The sequence below is a fragment of the Quercus robur genome, chromosome 12 (genome assembly GCF_932294415.1).
Source record: "Quercus robur chromosome 12, dhQueRobu3.1, whole genome shotgun sequence".
NCBI classification, from domain to species: domain Eukaryota; kingdom Viridiplantae; phylum Streptophyta; class Magnoliopsida; order Fagales; family Fagaceae; genus Quercus; species Quercus robur.
This window is the reverse complement of record NC_065545.1, coordinates 20,543,778-20,560,947: the sequence shown is the minus strand read 5'-3', so window position 1 is coordinate 20,560,947 and position 17,170 is coordinate 20,543,778. Positions and strand designations below refer to the sequence as shown.

General features: G+C 34.7%; 2 protein-coding genes across 2 annotated transcripts; both read left to right on the top strand.

The window, feature by feature from the left end:
- The first annotated feature begins 213 nt into the window (after positions 1-213).
- Positions 214-7,043, top strand: LOC126709635 (ARM REPEAT PROTEIN INTERACTING WITH ABF2-like). The gene is made up of 19 exons (XM_050409943.1): positions 214-549; positions 1,242-1,402; positions 2,095-2,267; positions 2,347-2,467; positions 2,548-2,622; positions 2,719-2,813; positions 3,089-3,164; positions 3,280-3,387; positions 3,506-3,634; positions 3,745-3,813; positions 3,974-4,033; positions 4,179-4,302; positions 4,427-4,566; positions 5,121-5,184; positions 5,321-5,400; positions 5,729-5,793; positions 5,999-6,116; positions 6,200-6,324; positions 6,587-7,043. Exons 1-19 carry the CDS (start codon positions 303-305, stop codon positions 6,681-6,683), a joined length of 2,127 nt encoding a protein of 708 aa, XP_050265900.1. The 5' UTR covers positions 214-302; the 3' UTR covers positions 6,684-7,043.
- A 2,264-nt stretch (positions 7,044-9,307) lies between these two features.
- Positions 9,308-14,665, top strand: LOC126709074 (DAR GTPase 3, chloroplastic). Its single transcript, XM_050409154.1, has 9 exons — positions 9,308-9,616; positions 10,175-10,318; positions 10,439-10,555; positions 10,932-11,075; positions 11,159-11,245; positions 11,802-11,917; positions 12,457-12,638; positions 13,724-13,781; positions 14,121-14,665. Exons 1-9 carry the CDS (start codon positions 9,473-9,475, stop codon positions 14,242-14,244), a joined length of 1,116 nt encoding a protein of 371 aa, XP_050265111.1. The 5' UTR covers positions 9,308-9,472; the 3' UTR covers positions 14,245-14,665.
- Positions 14,666-17,170: the final 2,505 nt, after the last annotated feature.

Genomic DNA, 17,170 nt, shown 5'->3' with positions numbered 1-17,170 from the left:
TATTTATTTATTTTTAGGGTAATATAAAATAAATATTATGGTATTGTTGCAAAAAAAGAAAAAAAGTTGAACTTTAAAAAATTCAGAGAACGCGGAAATTAGGAATTCATAAAATTCCCAAGCGCGGGAGCGTACGATAGCGCGGGCGCTCTTATTTATCACCAAAACTAGAATTGGTTTCCCACTATAAAATCCCTCACACTCACATATCTCACTTTCTCTCCCAAATAACCACCACATTTCCCATTTCTTCCCAAACTACCCTCTCTCTCTCTCTCTCTCTCTCTCTCTCTCACTCCACCATGGTTCTGAGCAAAGTCACCACCGCGAAGCGAAGCTTGAAGCGGAAGCTCGAGCCGGAATTCGAAGACCGAAGCGAAGACGATCGCAAGGTTTTCGCTTCCGAGCCACGCGATGCCTCTGATCGTGATCTCGTCCCTGATATTCTCGCTCAGATCAGTGTTCTCAACTCCGCTCTCTCTTCCTCCGAAGCCGACCGCGCTGCTGCCAAGAGCGCCGCCGCTTCCATCGCCGAACTCGCCAAAAACGGTACCGTTTTCGTCGCATCAGATTGATATAGAGTTTTTATAAGTATGTGTATGCGTAACGATGTTTTCGTGTGTGTGTTATGGCTAGATTAGCCATAAATGGTGGTTCGGAGAGTTAAATTACTCGGTTCATGACGTGGAGTCGTCAAATATACCGTATATATGTGATCTCTTGGTTTATGATTTATTGAATTCATATAATTTCTTGAATTTTACATGCATATTGTTTGTAGATATGTATGTATTTTGTGTATGTTATGACTGGATTAGACAGGAAATGGTGATTCAAAGAGTTAAATTAGCGGTTTTATGAGGTCGAGTTTTCAAATACTTGCTAATTTGTTATTTTTATTTATTTTTTATTCTGTATTTGTGATTTATTGAATTTATGTTAATTATTGAAATCATACATCAAGCAAAGAGAAGAAGAATTTATGTGTAATCTCTTTGGTTTTATGTGATTCCTTGAATTTATGTAGTTTTATTGATGGTTTTTTTTTTTTGGAGAAACTATTGATGATTTCTTTGGTAGTACATTTGTGTGTAATAATTGAGTAAGTTATGAAGAATAATGATTTTGGTTTGTTCTTGTTGATAACTGATAAGTTTGGTTATGTGATATATTGGATTTATGGTTGTTGTTGAGGTTTTTTTGGGATTTAAGGGTTTTTGGTGGTTTATTTGTGTGTGCAGAGGATATTGTGGATATAATAGTGGAGTCTGGTGCGGTTCCGGCTTTAGTGAAGCATCTCCAGGTGCCAGCAGATGTAAGAGAGGGTGACAGTGATCTGAGGCTGTATGAGCATGAGGTGGAGAAAGGAAGCGCTTTTGCACTTGGACTTCTTGCTGTCAAAGTAATTAGAGTTTATTGCCTTTTAGTTTATGCTTTTTGGGTGAATTACAATTTGAATAAGTTCTTGTCTTGTGACATTAATTTTTTTGATATTAATCTTTTGTTGTGTTGATTGTCTTATTTTTGTGATTTTTGTCTGTTTGTTGTGGAACTGTTTTGGAATTGTGATTCTTATCAACTGTAAATTAGGTTGTGTTGATCTCTTTGTGAGTTTTCTAATAGTAGATGTTGTAACCATGTCCTGATAGCTAATTGCTAGGGAAAATTCAAGGAATCACACTGTTTATTTATGTAAGAGATTGGCAATTGTATGATAATGGTTCTGCTGATAAGACTAGTTTCTCTATATGTTTACCCGGGCTGGCAACATGCCAAATTATTAAATAGTCTGTCGCATCTTATATGCCTTATTTGGTAATTTAGCATTTAATGGTATGTTTGTACTTATAAAGAGGAAACCAGTGTGCAAGTGGAGAATTATCATTAGTATGGTAATGTACATAGAATTAACTAGGAAATATTTTCCTTTTGTTGGTTGGGTTAGTTGCACATCATAATTAAACACGGCTGTAGTTTCAACATGTATATTTCTGCCTCTTTATGGACATTGTTTTGGTTTAAATTCACTGCTCATGTTTTAGCTCATGGTAATATTTAACTCATTTGTATTCTGTCTTTATTTGCCTCAAACAGCCAGAGCATCAACAGCTCATTGTTGATGCTGGAGCTGTACCCCATCTTGTGGATTTGTTAAAGAGAAACAAGAATGGTTGTAACCCCCGAGCGGTCAATGGTGTTATTAGGAGAGCTGCTGATGCAATAACTAACCTTGCTCATGAGAATAGTGTTATTAAAACCTTTGTCAGGTATTCTTGTTTCCTTGCTTGCTGCTGAATCTCCTTTTTCTTCTATTGTCTTTGTGATATAGTTGACTGTACATGTCAGGTTTGAAGGTGGCATTCCTCCTCTTGTTGAACTGCTCGACTCCACTGATGCAAAGGTACAAAGAGCAGCTGCAGGGGCCCTGCGTACCCTTGCTTTTAAAAATGATGAAAACAAAACTCAGGTAGATGGATTTTTCTCTACGACACATTACTTTTTATCCTTCTCCTAGTACAGCTATTGATATGAATTGCAAATTTGCAGATTGTAGAATGTAATGCTCTACCAACCCTTATACTAATGCTCTGGTCTGAAGATGCCACTATACATTATGAAGCGGTTGGCACCTATCCATAATATCCTATTTCATTCTGTGTATCTTTGGGATTTGCTACCATATTTTGAGCAATCTTTGACTTTTCTGGAATTTTTCAGGTTGGTGTAATAGGTAATCTGGTCCACTCATCCCCAAAAATTAAAAAAGAAGTTCTCCTTGCTGGAGCTTTACAACCTGTTATCAGATTGCTTAGGTAATACTAATCTCTGAATGTTGCCTTCTTTTGGTCTAGTCAAATTCGCTTTTGCTTAGGGGATTAGCTGATTTCAGGTAGTTTTGTTAATTTTTAGAGCTATAACTTGTTTGTAGTAACTACATGATATTTGCTTGTTGAATCTTTCCTATTTTCTAAGGGGGGGAAAAAAAAAAACCTGTTTGCTGATGCACACGTTATGATGTTATTACTGGGTCAGTTTATTTAGTCATTAAAACTAAAGGTCACCATTAAGTTTGTCACTTTGATGACAGTTCCTCTTGTCCGGAGAGCCAAAGAGAAGCGGCTCTGTTACTTGGTCAATTTGCTGGGGCCGATTCTGATACTAAGGTGGATTAAAAATTTTGCATCTTTGTTTAGAATCTACTGCTTCCATATTCTGAATCCTCTTCTGGAGATATATTCTATTATTTGGTTATTAACTGTTATATGGATGTTCATGCAGGTGCACATTGTTCAGAGGGGTGCTGTCCAGCCTTTAATTGAGATGCTTAAGTCCCCAGATGCACAGCTTAGAGAGATGTCAGCTTTTGCACTAGGGAGGTTGGCACAGGTTAGCGTCTTTCCTTTTCACTTGTGCAATTATCAATATTATTATTTTTTGATACTTGGTTGCATATTATGCAAGGGATGTATATTTCCCTGGCCTGATAAAATAATTTTGATTTTAGGACAAGCACAACCAAGCTGGCATTGCTCATAGTGGAGGTATAGTGCCTCTACTCAAACTTATTGACTCAAGAAATGGAGCTTTGCAGCATAATTCTGCATTTGCTATATATGGTCTTGCAGATAATGAGGTAGAGCTTATTGGTTTATTGTTTAATTTAAATTTTCTTGAACAATCTGTCCCTTGTCAATCATCTGATGCTGGTAAATACTATTAACTAATTTTAAGCTTCTTCCGAAGGATAATGTTGTAGATCTTATCAAGGTTGGCGGTGTTCAGAAACTTCAAGAAGGAGAATTTACTGTTCAAGTATGCTTTCTTTTAAAGAAATCTAAATTTAATTTATAGCAACTATTTCTAGGAATTACTTTTTTTCTTTGTGGCTTTGTCTTATACTAAGACTGATTTCTCTCTCATATCCTCTTGATTGTCTTGTTCCTGTCTTATAATTGATATTTGATGCTTGCAGCCAACTAAAGATTGTGTGGCAAAGACATTCAAAAGATTAGAGGAGAAGATTCATGGTCGTGTGAGTTCTCTTTTATCATACTGTCTTTTTGGCTTGAATCATTTTAGCCTTATGTTTATCTAGTTAAGGTCTTACTCGATAATAGTATTAATTGTATAAACATATTTTGTGTGACCTGTGTACCAATTCCTATTATGCTTTACAGGTACTAAACCATTTGCTATATCTGATGCGGGTTTCAGAAAAGGCAGTTCAAATACAGGTTGCCTTGGCTCTTGCTCATCTTTGTGCACCCGATGATCGAAAAGCTATTTTTATTGATAGCAATGGTAATAATGTTTCACATATTTTCAAGCATTGTGTTATTTTTGGCATTCAGGTTTACTTCACTGGTCCTATTCTTATGGGATTTTCAAGTGCTAACTTCTTGCTGCACATACATTTTTTCTGCAGGTTTAGAGTTGCTGCTTGAGCTTTTACAGTCTACAAGCCTGAAGCAGAAACAAGATGGTTCAGGGGCCCTGTACAAGTTGGCTACCAAGGCAACTTCACTCTCTCCTGTAGATGCTGCTCCTCCATCACCGAATCCACAGGTTATTTCCTTGATGACTTATTGGTTAACATGCCTATTATTGCATAATCTTTAGTTTGAATCTGTTAGGACTTGGGGGCGTGACAAAGTAGGGTTCTTCATGTGCTTGAACAACCTCATTAATTTTGATAGTTGTGAATATATAATCATTGGGTGACTTCTAGTATACTGCCTGCCTTATTTAAAGTAGGACATGAGCATCTCCCATGTATTTGAGGTTTGAATAAGAGGTTAGATTCCTCTTTTCTGACTTAATGCAATTTACTACACCCCACTTCCATCACTTTCTCTCTCCCCCAGTCCCCCCTCCCTCAACAAAAAAGAAAAATGAAAAAAGAAAGGGAAGGCTGTGTTGGGTGGATCTATTCTTCCTATGAATATCATTTGTTTTTCTTAAAAATCTAACACCATTTGAATAATGGTTCCTCTTTAAAACTGTATTGAAAGTTATGATTTTTGGTGTTTGAGTGTAAATAGTTTTCTTCACTAACATTCAGAATAACTACATTTAATTTTTTCTTTTTGGTTCTTGTCTTTTTTAATTTCTTGTTGCAGGTGTATTTGGGTGAACAATATGTGAACAATCCTACGCTTTCTGATGTCACCTTCTTAGTTGAAGGTTAGAAAATTTTCTTGCATATGTTTCTACTAGTTTATTGAGAACAATGATTTGCTTATGTTCATGCCAGCTGGTGAGTTATGAATTTCAATTAGCATAACTTGCTATACTTTTGTATACTCCTTTCTTTTATCAGGTAAACGGTTCTATGCTCACAGAATTTGTCTGCTTGCTTCTTCGGATGCTTTCCGTGCAATGTTTGATGGTGGTTACAGAGTGAGTACTGGTTTAAATTAAAGTTCTCTGTTTGTGTCCATTATAATTTGATGATATCATTACCTCTTTGTTCAGTCGCTAGCTTTTCTCTTAAACATGACTTTAAAGAACTTATGAGTTCAAATTTTCATTAGAAACAATAACAAAAGCTTAATGCTGATAAGCTAGCTCATCAATTAGTATGTCAAGCTGGCCCATCTGATTTGTGTCTTACATTTTTGCCTATCAAATATAGTCCGGTTAAAGTTGTCTTTTCTGTAGCAGAAAGGATTAAATGGCCCTGGGGGTTATTTATTGTGTAATAAAATCTTAAAACTATGTCTTGCAGGAGAGGGATGCTAAGGACATACAGATTCCAAATATTAGATGGGACGTGTTTGAGTTGATGATGAGGTGCGAGTTTGGGTTCTATTTTACCTGTTTTTATATTCTACTTGTTTCCTGTAATTATTACCATTTACAGTAAAGGCTGCAATGTTATCCTGTTATTGCTTGGCTTGTTCCCTCTTGTTGCAATAGTTACCTCCACATTACTACGAATGGAAGTAAATGGACCCTACTATGTGCTAATACTTTCTAATCTTTCTTGTGCTTTTAGATTCATATACACAGGATCAGTAGAAGTCAGTCTGGATATTGCACAGGATCTCCTCAGAGCTGCTGATCAGTACCTTTTGGATGGTCTTAAGCATCTCTGCGAGTATGCTATTGCTCAGGTTGGTTATGGAATTAGTTCAATAACTGACTTTTCATTTCTGTATTACCAGTTCATCTGATGGCTTCTCATGATCTTTTGAAGGATATTTGTGTGGAAAATGTTTCCCTAATGTACGAGTTATCAGAAGCCTTTAATGCTATGTCATTAAGGAAAGCATGCATACTGTTTATTTTGGAGCAGTTTGACAAATTGAGTGCCAAACCATGGTATGCTGTATATGGCCGAATTTCTATGTCTCTATACTTTTTGAGTAGTGTTTCTATTATGAAGCAAGGCTGCTTGGTTTATATTTTTATCTTTGGGTTTGGACCAGGGAAATGAATGTTTATGAGGTTAAAATTTGTTTCTCAAAATAAGTAGAATTTTGAGTTTTTGACTGGAGTTAAATGACTAGGTTTACCTATATAAGTCTGCTTATTTCAAATTAAATTATTAAAATGTGTAAAATCTTTTGATGCAAATATGTAGGTACTCTCAACTGATCAAGTGCATTGTACCAGAGATACACAAATTCTTCACTAATATACTTACAAAGCCTATTCAAGCTGACTTGCAGCAATTATAGATGGTTCAGCTCAAGTTTTAGTCTTTTGACTAATAATCAAGGTGGAAGACAAATGATGTACAGAAAGATCTTTGGTAATTGAGCAAGCAGGAGTAAATTTTTTGTAGTGTAATATCTCATGTATTGTCATTTTTTTGAAGCCACTCATCTTGAAGTAGTCACTTTCTTGTATGCCAACATTGTTAGGCTTATACTCCATTAGATTCATGGGAGAGCATGGTAGGCAGTAACTGAAGAGCAAGAGATAAACAATAGTATTGTAAAATTGTAGGCACAGGCTGTCTTTTCTTTTTGTAGAACTAGAATTTGCCATGTTTTGTATCATAATATGTCCTGATAAATTTCACTCAATTCTGATCATTTTAGCTGTTGAATTGATCATATTTCATCTTATGAAAAGCAGGGTTGATTAGTTAATAATGGTTCAAGTTTGTTTTTGTTTTGTTTTGTTTTTGTTTTGTTTTGTTTTTGTTTTTTTTTTTTTTTTGTATTTACTATTTAGTTTTCTTCATTCCAAATTTATCCATCTCAGCCCAAACGGTCAGTTTCATGTTAATGAGCACCGTTATTTCTCAAACCCAGCAACGCACTGCCATCAAAAGCCAGTCCATTGCCATCTCAACCCAAACACAAAAAGCCCGGATCAGCCCATGGAAAAGCTTCGTGGATTTTTGTTTTTCACCAAAAGGCATATTGCTACGGTCACACACACATGGCAGAGAGGGAAGAGGATTTTTGAAAGAGTTACAATACGGTATATAGTTAAAAGAGTTACAGCCTTAAACTCATACACAGGACATTGTTATTTATTATGGAGTCTTTTTTATTTATTATGAGTGATGTTACTGTTACAAACTATTTTATAATATTTTTACAAAATATTGTTATAGCAAATTTTGATTCATTCTCATCTTATTTCATAATTTTTTTTACTTATCAATAACTATTCATTACATTTTTTTCAAAAAAAAAAATTGTAACCATACCATTTTCCATTTATTTTACACTATGTTGTTCCCTTATTGATTTTTTTTAGTCATGATAATGGGTATTTTTAGAACATTTATTAATTTTTTATTTTAGGAAACTTCTAATACTATTTTTATGAGAAATATAAAAAGTTGCATAAAAAGAAAATTGCCTCTTTTCATTAAAAAATTTTAAAAAACATTTTCTAAACCAATGCCTTCAGGCATTAAACTCACTTGTTTGGCCCGTTTTCATTTTACTTATCTGTGGTTTAAAATTTATCACTTTGCTCAATTGTGTTTAATTTCGTTTGTTTTCTGTTATTCACCTTTGGCTTTTTTGTTAAAAAACAATTTTTACTACCAAAACATAACATAACATGAATCGAAAGGTTAGGGTTTGGATTTTTTCAAAAAACATAAATGAACATTATAAATAAAATTCCAAACAATTACCAATCAAATCATTCGAAAGAGCTTGGGCTGGGAAGTTGAATTTATTGTTTGGAGATGTTGCAAAAAAAAAAAAAAGAAAAAGAATTGGGAAAGAATGCTTAAAAAAATGACACAATGTTTTTAAAAACACTTGAAGTTACAATTCATTTGTAGGAGAAAATGACAGAAATTCAAAACATAATTGGAAAGGATGTTGAACCACATAGCTGTTGGTATTGAACGAAATCCATCTCCATTCATTGGTTCATCAATTTTGGCTTTTGGCTGTTTCTAGTAGAGTCAATCTTGTTAATCTTTTAAGTGCAAATTTGAAACTTTCAACATTTTCAGCCCATTGTTCTTTCCCAGACATTATAAACACGAAATCAAAAATCAAAACCTAATCCCAACTTCAATTACTTATTGCATTCAAAACCCCCAAATTCTTTTTTAGATTGTTACACCACACAACAAATCTCATCATCTCTTTGTTGTCCCTCTCTCTCTTGTTCATCTACAGCCAATGCAACCACCATCAGAACCCACCACCACCACTAATCCCCCCATACCAAGCCACAAGCCAAAAGCCACAACACCACCAAAATCAGATCATACCCAAAACCCAAAAAAAAAAAAAAAAAAAAAAAACCCTACGAAATGGTGCAATTCGATTGGCCTCCTCAACTCTGGGTGTTGCTGGGTTTTCATCTGACTGGCCCCCATAACGTTGGATTAGCTAGGTTTTCGCTGTGATGCTCAATTAGTCTCCTCAATGCCACAAAGAGAGAGAGAAGAGATGGGAAAGAGAAATCAGAGAGAGAGAGAGAGAGAGAGAGAGAGAGAGAGAGAGAGAGAGAGAGAGACGATGGGATGAAGCATATGAAAATTGATACCAGCTCTATTTATTTAGTTTCTTTTCAAAATCCCTTTTCTTTGTATATTTTTGTTATTTTTATGTTTTTGGAGAAGAGAGACATAAAATATAAACAAAAAGGCTTATTTATCCATGTTTTTAACTGAGGTAGGTAACAAAAACCAAATAGAACTAAACACAAGTGAATAAAATGTTAAATTTTAAATCAGGGTAGGTAATGTGAAAACGAATCCAACCACATTTAGGTTTACTGCCCTTAATTAACATAACCCATACATCCCTTCCAAGCGTACGAGTCGTGAGTGTAGTGTATCCATGCCAGAAAAAGGAAAAAAAAGTCCAATTGTTTTTATTTTTAAAACCATTGCGGATAAATGTCTATTTAGTATCATTCATTCATTTATGGGGGGCAAAAAAACTAAAAATCCTTGATTGCAATTCATAACTTCCATTGGGTTTATCTGAACGACAAAGACTTGCACAGACTAGTGTTACCACCACTGCAGTAGCTAATGGCAGTTCAGCTCTCAGGTCTATGGCTGCCAAACTCTCAACTCCTAGGAAACTTTCTTCAATGCCCAAGAACCAAACCCAAGTTATCTTCAACGACTCTCTCTGCCACAGCTTCTCTCTCATCCCCACCACCCACCATCCAGGCATGTCAATTACCAAACCCCTCTTGTTATATGAAAACAATTTTCATTGCTGTTCTTGTTTAATTGCTTAGAAAACTGAACAATATGTAGGAAAATAGAACTTTAGTCTTTTCTTTTATGTGGGGTTTGGGGTATGGGAATTACGAATATTTGAGTGGAGGGTGTTCGGTATTCACAATTTCTTTTTAGCTGATAATGTAAAAAATGATTTTTTTTTTTTTTTCATTGCGTTTTCACAGCAACCTATCAAAGTTTTGATTTTTGTGTGGGTTTTGTTTAGTTTTTGTTAGAATTGAGTTGCTTTCTGCAAATGGGTGATGAGTTTGAATTTGCTGCTACATCTTGATTTTTTTTCCCATTCAAATATTTTCATATGGAGCTTAAGTAAATACATGTTGAATTTTATTTTTTTTATTATTTTTTTGAGGAAGGACATGTTGAATTCTTGATATAGAATACTATGAATTGTAGGCTGAGATTTTTTAGTCTGGCACTACCTGTATATCCTCTACATGTAGATTGAATGGGTTAACAGAATTGTGGATGAAAATATTACAGATTGTTGGTGGGAAAACTCCCAGTTGGTATGAGAATGGGAATGGCAATCCCAATAGCACATTAGATGGCTCCCAAATCGAGAGCGATTGGGTTGATCTTGATGCCGATCTTTATTACTGGACGAAGGCACTGCGTCCTGTTCAGGTATGAATAAGGGGAGGTCTATCCCGATTGAATATTCAAGGTGGTTTTGGATTAGATTCCAATAATTGGGATTGATGCTTTCTAGTTCAATATGCTTATTGGGTGCTGGCAACTGGACAGTGGTATCCTGGTCATATTGCAAAAACAGAAAAGGAGCTTAAAGAGCAGCTGAAGTTAATGGATGTCGTGATAGAGATAAGGGATGCAAGAATTCCCATGTCCACAAGTCATCCTCAGGTTAGAGTTTTGTAATGGATTTTTGCTCCTTTAATGTAATGTGAACCATTTATAACATGCTATATATGTATAATGTGTACTACTTCATCTGAAAATTGTTGTAGTTTTGTTCATAATGTCTTCTCTTTTCTCTTTATACTTGAGATCTAAGACTTTTCTTTTTTCTAAATGTTGCCTGGTTGGAACAAGATATTCATGTGTATGCATAATTTAAATGAGGTTGATTACTTCTTTAATTTGTGCATTAATGTTTATTGTTACCTACAACTGTTAAAAGTTTTATGCTTCCTAGCTGCAATGGAATAACTATCTTTGGATGGAAGAGTTGAAACAAAAATCATAGGTCTCATCCTGCCTATTACTTGTTCTTGAGCAGATGGATTCATGGCTTGGCAATAAGAAAAGAATTTTGGTTTTGAATAGAGAAGACATGATATCCACGGCAGACCGGAATGCTTGGGCAACTTATTTTGCAAGGCAGGGAAAAAAGGTTGTCTTTTCCAATGGGCAACTTGGAATGGTACCTAAACAAAGGATCCTCTTTCAAATTTCCTTAGTCTGGACATCAAACAGAGTATAATTATTCTTATGTGACAAGTACAGGGAACTATGAAGCTAGGGCGGTTAGCGAAGGTATTAGCCGCAGATGTAAATGTCAAACGCAGAACTAAAGGGCTACTTTCACGTCCGGTGGGTTCCTCACATCAAGTGAAAACCAATGTGAAACCTTGTTTATTTACTTTCTTTTCAGTCTCTTACTTACCTGCGACTTTATTGTCATACATTTGTCTTGTCCTGTTGAAAAATTTGAAGCGCATTTTTGCATAGAGTAATTTTTATCTGCCTACTTACTAGACAGTTTATTCTCCATAAGAAAAACCAAACTTAGTTGATTTTTGGAGCAGAATATTATTTTCCAATTAGTCCTTGAGATAATCTTTAGAAGTTGCTGAAATTAAACTTTTGAACAATTTTTAATTAGTATTTGAAGTTTTTAGAAAGTTGTTGGTTCATGTATGTACTTTGAAGAGAACTTTCAAGATGGTTGCAGATGGTTATTTTTCTAAGATATTCTTTTTTCTCACTTATCTATCTCTCTTTCTCTCTCTAATCTTTGGATAAGAAACAAATGAGTATTAATGCAAATTGAATTGTCCTTTTCTTCATAAAATTGATAACTTTTCACATATTATGCTCAAAAAAGTGATTCTTAAGTTTGAACAAGAATTACATTATCATTGAACAGGTTCGAGCTGGTATAGTTGGATATCCAAATGTTGGAAAATCTTCTTTAATCAACCGTTTGCTGAAGCGGCGAATGTGTCCAGCAGCTCCTAGACCGGGTGTTACAAGAGTATTGAAGTATATATTTTCATCTTTTTCATTTTTATATATTGGTAGATATGAGATTGGTGGTATGGGAGAAATGGAAGAAGCTTTCAGTGCTAGGTTTAAAGTCATAATTCTTGCATTGATTGCACTCCTAGAAGGATCAAGAGATTCAAATGTATTGAAATAAAGGATAAGCTTGGAATTTGGTGAAACATTAAAATGGCAAGGATGTCAAACAATCCCCCCCCCCCCCCCCCCCCCCCCCACCCCACCCCACCCCCAAAAAAGGGGAAAGAAAATAAGAGAGAGAATCTTAAGAGTTTAGATTGGCTTGGTAATATAATGGAGACTTGAAATTCTGAAAATCACCAAAGCTTGAAGCCAATTAACCTAAATAGTCAAATTTTCAAAACTGAAGACTTCTGGAAATACTGCACTCTCTAAAAATGTTTACAAAGAGTATGTTCTGTTTGTCATCCATTGACATCAATGTGGAGCAGAAATTCTGGCTCTTGCTCTTTCACTATGTCCTTTCATTTATAACTTATCTTTTGTGTTCATATCAAAAGGTGGGTTCGTTTTGGGAGTGACCTTGAGTTACTAGATTCTCCTGGAATAATTCCAATGCGGATTAGTGATCAGACAGCAGCTATAAAGCTCGCTATATGTGATGACATCGGAGAGAGATCCTATGATGTTGCTGATGTTGCTGCAATTCTTGTACAGATATTGACAAGGATTCCATCAGTTGGTAAGCATTGTGTCCATCCATTGACTGAATCTGCTCTCTCTTGATTGTTAAGGATACTTGTTGAATAAGGTTAGGTTTCTGGTTGCACATGTAAATAAGTTGCAATCAGCAAAACATTGCTTAACTGGTGGATACTATTCAATTCCTTGTGCTGCCTTTTGTTGGGATGTAAAGAAACAATCTAAGCTTTTTAGGAAATATAATTTCTAAAAGTTCAAGTTTGGCTCTGGTGTTATCCCGGCTCAAAGGGAACAATATTGCAGATGAGCAAAGTGGACTCAGTGTTATAAGTCTAGAGGCTTTTCAAATCACTAATTTTTTTGAGTTATTGAGCGATGAATTACGTATTAATCTAAGAAGGAAGATCTAAATCATGGTTGGGGTGTGGGGCTCTTGGGATTTGATTACTTCAGTAGTTTTGACTTGTGATCCTGTCCTTCGGACTAGATCAATTTGTTCACTGTATGAAATTTCGAGACCTGTAGGAAGATGGAGAGAGAGTAAACGGATAATTGGTGCAAAATGCTGTCAAGTTGCTTTAGTAATCACATGCTAAAAGGATACAAAGCTTTTAAAACTGTGTAAGAATGTGCTCCTATTAACCTGTATGCTGTTTTCTCTTCCTTTTTTTTTTGTTGGGTTTGGGGGGGGGGGGGGGGGGGGGGGGGTGTTGTGGTTGAGATACGATGGGTTCATGTTGTTTTTAAATTTTCATAGCCTGAACTTATATATATATATATATATATATATAAATTCCATAGCCTGATGCTGCTTTCATATAGTGTCCAAGTTTAGGAGCTTGATATCAAGATGATTGACAAGTAGTGTCCTTGATACCATGACTTGAGATCTTGTAGTCATTGGTAAGTGAAGACTGGAGAGACACATAACAAGAAATTGCATCATTCTTAGTAATAGCTTGGTCTAAATCTTCATTTTGCATATTCCTCTAGATGTTACAGCTTATGCTCAAACTTCAATTGATGTTTATTCAATTCTTGTAGTAACATGATGAATCCAATTCAAGATTTATTTTTCTCATTGCAAATAGCCTGTTGTAATTCTCAGTTTTCTGCTTATTACAGGTATCAAAGCTCTTCAGAGCCGCTACAAGATTGATGTGGATGGTCAATGCGGTAAAATGTATGTCTCAGCTTGGTGATTTCTGTTCTCACTTGGACTTGCAATGTGTGCGTGTGTTCATTTTTCCCTTAAAAATACTTTGAGAAGTGAGGTGGGGGAAAATTGGGGTTGGGAGATGGGGATAAGAACTTTGCAAATGATATGCTTATACAGACAGCCCGCGAAGGACTACCAAGTATGCCAAAAATGAAATATGAGCTTTGGTTGGGGTACAGTAGATAAACATCTATCCTGTACTAGTTTAGATATATGAGAACCTTGTTTCAGGATGTATAATCACCCTTAGATTCCAACAAAATTTCAAATTAAAATTATTCCTACAAATTCTTTTGAATGCAGATTTGTTCAGAAGCTTGCAATTCACTTGTTCAACGGTGATATTCATCAAGCAGCATTCCGTATTCTGAGTGATTTTCGGAAAGGGAAGTTTGGTTGGATTGCATTGGAGCAGCCTCCCATTTAATTTCCTTTGATGATGATGACTTCTAACACACCCCTTATTGAAAACTCAGGGAAAGCCATGATGGCAAGGCCGGGTAGGTGAACATTCTTCTTGCCATCAGGAACATAACTTAGAGATGTCATGAAGGTAAGAGAACATAAATCTTGGTATGCACGGGGAAAAATGCAAGAAAAAAGTTCCAACATATTACAATAGAAGTCAGGAAAGAAAGAGCAATTGGAATTTCAGAAGTTAATATAGGCAATATAGTTAGTTACCAATTTTTCAGCTTGTCTTGTAATCGGTGGCCTTAATGTTACAGCCTCTGGCAGTACATACTTTTTATATGAATTATGTATAGCTAATGTTGGTAGAAATAAACCTATAGGGTCTTTGTATATACCTCAATCTCTAAATTTCAGGAAAGCAATTTTTTTGTCTATTTTCTTTCCTTTTCTTGTCAATTGAACTGAGTTTTTCTATAAAGAAAAACTGGCTTTCATTTACGATTAAATGGTCTATTGTTTGGTCAATATCATCGAAGGTTCGGTTGTTTACCAGCAAACATTTGTTCATTCATAAATACATTGCCATAGCAGGCTGATGAAAGAATTCCTATGGCAACAGGTATCCCCGAATTTTTGCAAAATACTGTGAGATTTTCTCAACCATTGCTATAAGCAATTTTATAGATTGTTAGTTAAATGTGTGTTTGGCAAGCCCAAATAAAGCTAGCCTTTTTGTTTTGTTTTTTCAACAATACTTTCAGTAAATAAGTAACTTTTTTTCTAATCAATTCCATTAAGATTAAGTGTCTCTCTAGTAAGACTTTTTTTTTTTTTGGGAGAAACAAACTAATTGCTAAACAGTGTTGTTATTTTATTAATATTTTTTGACTTTAAGAAAACGCTGATTGAGGTGTTTCATAGGGAAAAAAATTGCTCTTTCAGGTCAAAAAGCACAAAATTTAGGGAGGGCTGCTTTTATGAAAGTGATTTTTGAATTGAATTTCAGGTTTCCAACGACTGTCCAGATTCATGAATGTCTTGATAATTAGATTCACTAGTTGGTATCTTTTAGTGTTTTTAATAGAAATATTTAGGGTTCAAGTCCTCCCTCCCTCTTATTAATAATAATAATAATAATCATAACTAGTTGTTAATCTGTACAATGCACAGGGAAGCTATTGTGTATAAAAACGTAAACTATTCTTTTTCTTTTCTTCTTTGATTGTACATTATCATTTCAGTCTTATAGATTTCTATCCTTGATATGAAATATTAATTTATGTAATGAAAAATAGAAATCAAACATAAGTTTAAAATAAAATGAAGAATTAAATCTTTAACATCCCCAATTATCCATAAAATGTATGAAACACAAATTTAAAGAACTACTTAATCAATATTTCAAATAAATTGAAAGACAACTTTAAGTGTTTTTTTGTATATTCTTCCTTTGTTGCTTCATAGTAGTCACTGAATGTGTTCTTTTGTTTTCCTTTAGTACAGATGTTGGTGTAACTTGTAAGGGTGAGTTTGGTTCAGCTTTTTGAAACTGGGCTTTTTGAAAAAGTGGAGTTTTCAAAAAATGCTGTATGAAATTGAGTTTTTTTAAAAAGTTGAGTGTTTGGTAAAAACTGTTAAAAAGTGTTTTTTGAAAAAGTTGAGTGTTTGGCTAAAACGTATAAAAATGATGGTTTGAGTTGTAAATTACCAAAAATGACAATGTATGTATAAGGGGATTTATTTCATACTTAAATCAACTACTTAATAATACTTACTCAAAAAAAAAAAAAAAAAAAAACTACTTAATGATAATAATAACAACAACAACAACAACAACAACAATAATAATTTATTGTTAGCTAAAATTTGTTGTAAAAATATTGTTAATTAAAACTTGTTGTAAAAATATTTTTACAATATTTTCACAACAAATCATACGTGGTAAGTTGTTACTGATTTTAATTTGAACACACCACTTAAATTTTTTTTTTTCACTAGTATTAGCTAGTAACAACCTACCAATTAAGATTTATTGTGAAAATATTATAGTAGCATTTTTTAGTTTTAATTTTTAATTTTTAATTTTATTTTTCTCTTTTATCTCTTTTTCTTTCATCCACACATTTATTTATATATATATTTTTTTCATCTTTTTTTCTCTTTTTTCATCTTTTTCTCTCCTCTACACACGTATTCTTTACTTCTCCCTATCTTCACTTTTGACTTTTCTTTATACTTTTCTTCTTCACCAGAACACACCAGAAGATTAAGCTTCTAGAATTCGTCCACTCTCATTCCAAAACATACCATTTCTTTTTTCTCTTTCTCTACTTTCCCCCTCACATTTAGCCACATAGCCCACACCCACGCACTTCTTCATCTTGATCTTCACAGGTAATTTCTCTTAATTTCACCAAAAATCTTCAATACTTCTCTCAGCCCACACCCACGCAAAGTGATTTTTGTGAGTCACAGTTTCCTTCTCGCAGTGAGGCTTCGCCTCATGGCTCATCAAGAATCAAGACCCACTTCGGCACCACCATTTGAGGTAGCTTTTTCATCGTTGTGTTGATTAGTGATTCCATGATTCTCATCAAGAATCAAGACGCAATTCATTTTGGCAGTACCCACTGTAGCAGAGAGACGAGATCTACTAGTTCTAGAACTGAGGACTGTAGATAGTGTGATATGCCTTTTGAAACACAGTGGGCAATTTGAGAAATTCATAGTAGCTTCCAACGGTAATATTGATAATGCGCTGTGGCTTTTTGCAAAAGCTCGTGCCCAGTTGCCACACAAAAAAAGTGCGAGTCTTTCGTATTTGGAAAACGGGCGTTTGCATTTCGTTACCAAACACGCTTTTTGGATTTTCAGCTTGAAAACGCGCATTTTGGCTCCTGAAAGTGGAACCAAACAAGCACTAAGTTGTGCATTGCTTT

What these genes read in the sequence shown, in the direction of transcription:
- LOC126709635 (XM_050409943.1), top strand. Translation starts at nt 303, where the DNA reads ATGGTTCTGAGCAAAGTCACCACCGCGAAGCGAAGCTTGAAGCGGAAG. An exon ending in ATGATGAAAACAAAACTCAG is followed by an intron (nt 2,468 to 2,547) that starts GTAGATGGATTT and finishes GCAAATTTGCAG; the next exon opens with ATTGTAGAATGTAATGCTCT. An exon ending in TGTCACCTTCTTAGTTGAAG is followed by an intron (nt 5,185 to 5,320) that starts GTTAGAAAATTT and finishes TTCTTTTATCAG; the next exon opens with GTAAACGGTTCTATGCTCAC.
- LOC126709074 (XM_050409154.1), top strand. Translation starts at nt 9,473, where the DNA reads ATGGCAGTTCAGCTCTCAGGTCTATGGCTGCCAAACTCTCAACTCCTA. An exon ending in CCCCACCACCCACCATCCAG is followed by an intron (nt 9,617 to 10,174) that starts GCATGTCAATTA and finishes AAAATATTACAG; the next exon opens with ATTGTTGGTGGGAAAACTCC. An exon ending in GACAAGGATTCCATCAGTTG is followed by an intron (nt 12,639 to 13,723) that starts GTAAGCATTGTG and finishes TGCTTATTACAG; the next exon opens with GTATCAAAGCTCTTCAGAGC.